The 6,364-nt window shown below is 51.8% G+C and overlaps 1 protein-coding gene across 1 annotated transcript; it reads right to left on the bottom strand.

Moving 5' to 3' along the window:
* Positions 1 to 2,010: 2,010 nt before the first annotated feature.
* On the bottom strand, positions 2,011 to 3,228 carry Tbcc (tubulin folding cofactor C). The gene has a single exon (XM_021149462.1). The coding sequence runs from the start codon at positions 3,163 to 3,165 to the stop codon at positions 2,143 to 2,145; it is 1,023 nt and encodes a 340-aa protein (XP_021005121.1). The 5' UTR covers positions 3,166 to 3,228; the 3' UTR covers positions 2,011 to 2,142.
* Between the last annotated feature and the right edge of the window lie 3,136 nt (positions 3,229 to 6,364).

The following is a 6,364-nucleotide window of genomic DNA, read 5'->3' as shown; positions in this document are numbered from 1 at the left end:
TTATTTTGGTTTTTCAAGTTAAATTTCTCTGTTTAAAAAACCCTGTCTCAGCTGGGCATGGTGGTGCACACCTTTAATCCCAGCACTTGGGAAGCAGAGGCAGGTGGATTTCTGAGTTAGAGGCCAGCCTGGTCTACAAGAGTGAGTTTCAGGACAGCCTGGGCTTCAAAGAGAAACCCTGTCTCAAAAAAACAAAAGATTTCTCTGTGTAGCCCAGGATGTCCTAGAACTTGTTCTGTAGATCAGACTGGCCTTGAATTCAGAGCTCTACCTGCCTCTGCCTCCCAAGTGCTGGGATTAAAGGCCTGTGGCACCACTGGCGGCTCCCAATATTTTTAACTTTTTTTTTTTTTTTTTGAGACAGGGTTTGTCTGTGTAGCCCTGGCTGTCCTGGAACTCACTCTGTAGACCAGGCTGGCCTCGAACTCAGAAATTCGCCTGCCTCTGCCTCCCAAGTGCTGGATTAAAGGTGTGCGCCACCACGCCCGGCTATTTTTAACTTTTATTCTTGTTTTTTTCCCTAGTGATAATGGAGATCAAATGCCAGAATTAGCCAACACCAGAATTTCTCTAAATATAGTGAGTAGTTACAAGGCCCTTAGCGTATGCTACTGGTGTGTTGCTTCCTGCAGTGATCAGCTGACTGACCGACCCTGATGAAAACACTGCTCCGTGCATCCCTCTCCTGTTGCTATCCTTTTAAGTAACTGACGTTTCTCCTTAGTAGATGCTGCACATCCTGAAACTATTAGCATTCCCTTCCACAGCTAGTGGGTAAGGGGAAGAAACTGGCTCATTTCTGACTCAGGAAGAGTGCTCTGTCGTCTGAGGCCACCCAGGCCCCTTCCTATTACTTACTGACATCCTGTCAGAGTCCATTTTCCCAAGAAGCTGCTTTAAATCCTCTTCTGGAGACAGAATATATATATATATTTCAAGCATAAGGCATTAAAAGGCATATTAAAACCTAAAAAAGTCACGTCCTAAAATTAACTCCCAGGCTAGATACAGTGAGATACACCTGTAATCTCGGTACTGAGGGACAGTCAAGTCTATCTTTGCGACAGCAAGTGCCAGAGTTGGGGCTGCACCGTGAGACCACTCTCAAAAGCAAATCAAAGCAGAACAAACGTAAATGCTGCAAGTAATACTGCTGGAGTGGTTTCTGGAGGGGAACAATTCGGAAAGAGAGGGTGTTAGAGCAAAAAAAACAGGGAACTTCACCTCTGGATGACTGCTAGCCGCATGGCTATGACGGACAACTTAATGTGGCCTGTGTTTAGCTCTCTTCCCAGTTCCATGCTCAGTGCTATTGTGTGTGCTGTAGAGATGGGGTACCACGGGGAGTGAAGCCTCAGGCTCCAAATCCCAGCCTTCAGGAGGCTGAGTTCTGAGGCCAGCCTACAGAGTGAGTCCCAGGTTAACCTGGGCTAGCATGGGGGCTCACCTTTAAAACAAAAAACAAAACACAAAGATGAGTCCACACCTACTTTCCTATGCCAGCGGGGGGGAAAAGAAACATGAGCAGGGTGTGGTGCAGATGCTTAGAGGTAGAGACAGGGGCATCTCTGTGAGTTCCAGTGCTGTATAGTGAGCCCCTGTCTCGACAAGGAAGACGGAGGGAGGGGAGCTGGCCACTTTAACCGTTTCAGTCTTACAGCTAGCTGGTTCCTACACCTCTTGGAGGCTATTCAAAACTTCAGCCTAACACAACACTGGATTCCAGAGGTTCAGGAAGGAGTCTTCATAGCCTTGCTGAAAAAGACACAGAACAAACCTTTAGTGGGAGGAAAATAGCCATTAATGGAGCTTTTATGGGCCTACTTCTTCCATTTAAACCGTCCGCTAATGGAATTCTCCGGACATCCTTATTATTTATTGAAGACCCGCTTTATCACTCCCTGTGATCCACGGTAAGAACAGCAAATCCCTCAAAGCTCCTCCATTCTCCCCCTAATTCTTCACGCTGTCATACTCAAAGGGAGGCAGGGGAATGTCAAACCAGCAAAAGTCCGTTACTCTGCTATGAATTTAATAGGACTCACAGGGGGGGAGTTTCAACAATTTCAAACCCCTATCACCGCCAACATAAGACAATATCAGGTAAACCGAATGGGATGTCACACTGAGTGTGGCCAGTGCTCAGTCCCACTGGATGTCTCTCTCCTCTTCAGGAAGAATACTCCAGTTTGGGGAGGCCACATTTCGGGCCAGCCAGTTGAAATCATCAACCTGGTCCCAGTTATTTTTGCTCCTATCTAAACCGGAGTCCTGGAAGTCCTTGTCGATCCCCGGGTAGCTCCAGGTGTAAGGGGCAAACTGGATGCCGCTGCAGTCCTCCACGATAGCCCTGCTGGTCACTTGCAAGAAGACGCGCGTGTCTTTGGTAGTGTGCACACGGAGCTGCTGGCAAGCCACAGCCAGGACGCAATCTCGACAATCCTCCAGGAACACAGAGGTGGTCACTGGGCCGCAGAGCACTTTGCAGCCACGGGCCTTCGCAAGCCGCAAGGTGTTGGGATTGCCACACAGTCTGACAGTGCAGTTGGTCAGGTCGCTCAAAAGGATGTCGCGCTGGTGCAGCTCTTCGGCTCTCTTCTCCAGGTCTTGGGACTCCAGGTTGGAGAAGCCACAGGCCCAGCTGGCCCCGGGAGCTCCCTCCTCCTTGGTCACGGGTGGAGAAGGGGCCGCCGAGGCGACGGGTGCGGCGTCTACCTGGGCGGCCCCCGCAGCATCCTTCTTCCGCGCCTTGAAGGCGAAGCGCTTCTTGGGCTGCAGCTCCTGGCGCCGTTCCGTTAGGACAGCCTGCAGCTGCGCCAACGCCGCCTGGCCCTGCCGCAGGTCGTAGGCGGCGAGGAAGAGCACCGAGTCGTTCAGGAGCTTCCGCAGCCCCTGGAGCCGGTTGGCCGCCTCTTCCAGCCGCTCCGCCGACGCCTCGCCCCGCAGCAGCTCCTCGACCGCTGCGCGCTCCCGGGCGAAGGCGGCGGCGAAGAAGCCGCTCTTCTCCTCCTCCACCTCCTGGTCCTGCCGCTTCTGCTTGCGTCTCTCCACCTCCATCTGCCTCTCCTGCTCGCGCCTCTGAAGTCGCTCGGGCACCAGGCTCAGGTCCCGCGGGGAGGCAGCGGCAGCGTCGGCCAGAGCCATGGAGCAGTCCACACCCTCCATCTTGACTCCAGGCTTCCTCCTCCGCCGCCTTGCCTCTGAGCGCTCGCTCTCCGCGCGAGGCCTCCCACCAACGCGCGCTGTGATTGGCCGGCTGCGGTGACGTCAGCTCCCTCCATATTCTCTTCGCCTATTGGTTTCTTCGCGTTGGAGGGGCGGGGAGGAGGGCGGGGCCGGCTGACAGGAGGGGGTGGGGAGACAAAGGTCCTGGTGGATGGGTGGGGTGGGAGGCAGGCGGGGGATGATTTTTTTTTTTTTTTTTTTCCTTCTTAAAGGGGCAGGACTTATATCCGGGATTGTGGGGTGAGTTGCAGCAGCGGCAGCTGCACATGTGGGTTTGTTTATAAGAACAAGGTTAGAAACTCGCAGGCCTCCCCCTCCCCCCAGCTCCTCCCTGCTACCCCCTTACAGGCCGGAGATCTGCTGCAGGGTGGTGGGGAGGAATCTGTGCTTGTGGTGTTGTGGGGGACAGGTAGTGCGAGAAAGATGGAGGGGGGGTTATTGCACCTCCCGGACCGCGCCGGAGGAAGCTGCAGCTGGAACAGCTGGCCAGGGAACCGCTTGCATGCCTCTGGGTTTTTTTTCTTTCTTTCTCTCTCTCTCTCTTTTTTTTTTTTCTTTCCCTTTTCCCTTCCATCACCTCTTTGCTCAGCCGGTCCCTGCCGCCCCGGTAACCCTCATCCTTCCTGCCCTCCCCCATCCACTGCAGCTCGACGCGGCCTGGGGGCGTCTGGGTCCCCGTGGGCAGTTACTGGGGCGGGAAGAAGGCGCGAAGCACCGCTAAGGGAGAGACTGGCTTCCTCGCTGAAGCGGGCTCCGGGGTTCCTGGGGGAGTCTAAAAACAGATTATTTTTTTTAATGGCCAATTGCTGCAGTCGGAGGGGGGGCGGGGGAGGATGACATGCCACCCCCACCGTCTTGCTCCCTGACGCGGTGGCAGCCACTCCCTGCGCAGCTGGCAACCGCTGGCCGCGCGGGGCTAAGACCCTCAGCCGGAGCGCCTCGCTTCTCCCTATAGGGCCGGCGGTCTTTAGGAAGGCGATGGGGAAACGGTACATTATTTCTAGAGGTGGTGGGAGGGATTTGTCACCGGAAGTGAACGAGCCTAGCCTAAAGTCCAGACCAACCCGAGGTGCGAGTGGGCAGCCAAGACCGTGCAGTCCCTGGCAGAAGCCCAAGGCGGCGGCCGCCGAGGACTCGGGTGGCATCCTCGCGTGCTGCCTTCAGCCACCGTGCCTTCTGGACTCGGCGGCCCATACAGTCCTCGGTTTCAGCCCCATCTCCGCCCTGGTTGCCAACCTCCATTTTTGTTCTTTTAATTGGGATTTTTTTTTAACTGCCCAAAATACTCATTTGAAATTTTACCAATATGCCTGCGTTTTCCTGCAGATAAAGATGGGAGGAAACGAGAGCCATTCAATTAAGTTGGCATTAAGACTTGAGTTGCAAGCCTCACGTCCCATTTGCCTCCTTTCCTAACCATTAAAAAAAAAAAATCCAAACCTCAAGCACAAATTCTTGATTGAAGAGAAAGCATTGCACTACAGAATCAAGACAAGTGTCACTGGGTGGCAAATTCTTTCCTAGGTGGAGGGTTGGAGTGGGAGATCACATGTTCCTGTGTTCTTGTCTGTATACCTGCTGTAACAGAGCGCCGGTGAGGGGGGCGGTCGGTGGTCACTTATGCAGGCTCCTTATTTTCGTCAGTTTTGTTTCCTGGGCAAGCTAGATGAGGCTCTTGTTTTCTACTTTTTAAAAGGACTTTTATTTCACAAAAGTATGGATTTTGGACTATTGAAACACAGCTAATGACTTTGTTCAGGTTCAGGAAAGGAATGTAAGAGCCGCTTTCTTTCCTGAAAGATAGATTGGTTTTTTAGATTTATTTATTTGTCTTTTATGTACATGAGTATTTCGTGTGCGGTCGATGCATGTGCACCATGATGCAGTGTGCAGTGCTTCTGGAGACCAGAAGAGGGCATCAGATCACTGGAACTGGAGTAGACAGTTGTGGCTGCTCTGTGGGTGGGAGGAATCCAGGTCGTATAAAAGAGCATAGGTGCTAACCATCGAGCCGTCTCTCCAGATGAAAGATAGATTTAACCTATGGAGATTAAATGAAAACTGATTTGCTATAGGAAAGAGCAATGACCCCCTCATTGGCTTTGCTTTAGTTTCCCAGTATCGGAGCCTGCTCCATTCTAATTAAGAAAGTTTCCTGGCATCAGGCACATGCCTTTAATCCCAGTATGGGACTTCATGGCTAACCTGGTCTACAGAGCTTGATCCAGGACAGTCAGGCTACACAGAGAAACTCTTCAACCCTCCCACCCCCCATCCCAAAGTTAGTTGGTAAAAGGTTTCTTGAGCTTGGAGTTTGGACTGTCAGCTGTTCTGAGACTATGAGTGGTTTTTAGTGTAGGCTATTTGCAAAGTAGAAGCCAGTGTTACCAGCCCTTTCAAGATTGTGTTTCTGCCTAGGGAGAGGTTTTTGCAGTGTCTGCTTGACATGAAGGTGCTGAAAATTGTCTGTTGTTTAACCAAATGTTTAAGCATCAAAGGACAAAAGATGGAGGGTCCCACAGTTGACTCCGTGTGTTGGGAACCTTTTTTTTTTTTTTTTTTAAAGAAGTGTGAGGCATGAGAGCGGTGGCTGTGTGGTGGCCTTGGTGGACTGGGTGATTGTTTTCTATCCCCAGGCTGGAGTAGGCGATCGAGGCAGGTGTCAAGCTATGTGTCTGGTTTCTGAGTTCAAAACCACAGGCAGGTTGTTAACTGCTGACCGTTTGCCAGACCACGTTACTTTCTCTTCCTAACATTTGAGGGCAGTGAGTTGAGAATGCGTCTTTGACAGGATGGTCCTGGCTCAGCAAAGGTAAGTACCCACCGTGATGGGAGGAAGGGAGGCATGCAGGCATACTATTAAATGTGCAGCTCTCAGGGCAAGGCTGACGGATCTTGCAGACAACTTGCAAAGTGAAAGGGTAGAACAGCTTTGAATTTTAATGTTTTATTTGATTTGATTTATGGGGGCAGTATGGACACACCACACCATGGGAGTGGAGGTCAGAGGACAGCTTCCAGGAGTTTCTCTCTTCCTACCTTTATGTGGGCTCAGGCTGTAGGCAAACACTTGACCAGTTCAGCATTCCCATCTGTCCACTTTTTGTTGTTGTTGTTGTTGTTTTTCGTGACAGGGTTT

This window comes from Mus caroli, chromosome 17 (genome assembly GCF_900094665.2).
Source record: "Mus caroli chromosome 17, CAROLI_EIJ_v1.1, whole genome shotgun sequence".
Classification (NCBI taxonomy): domain Eukaryota; kingdom Metazoa; phylum Chordata; class Mammalia; order Rodentia; family Muridae; genus Mus; species Mus caroli.
This window is presented reverse-complemented; position numbering and strand designations above follow the sequence as displayed.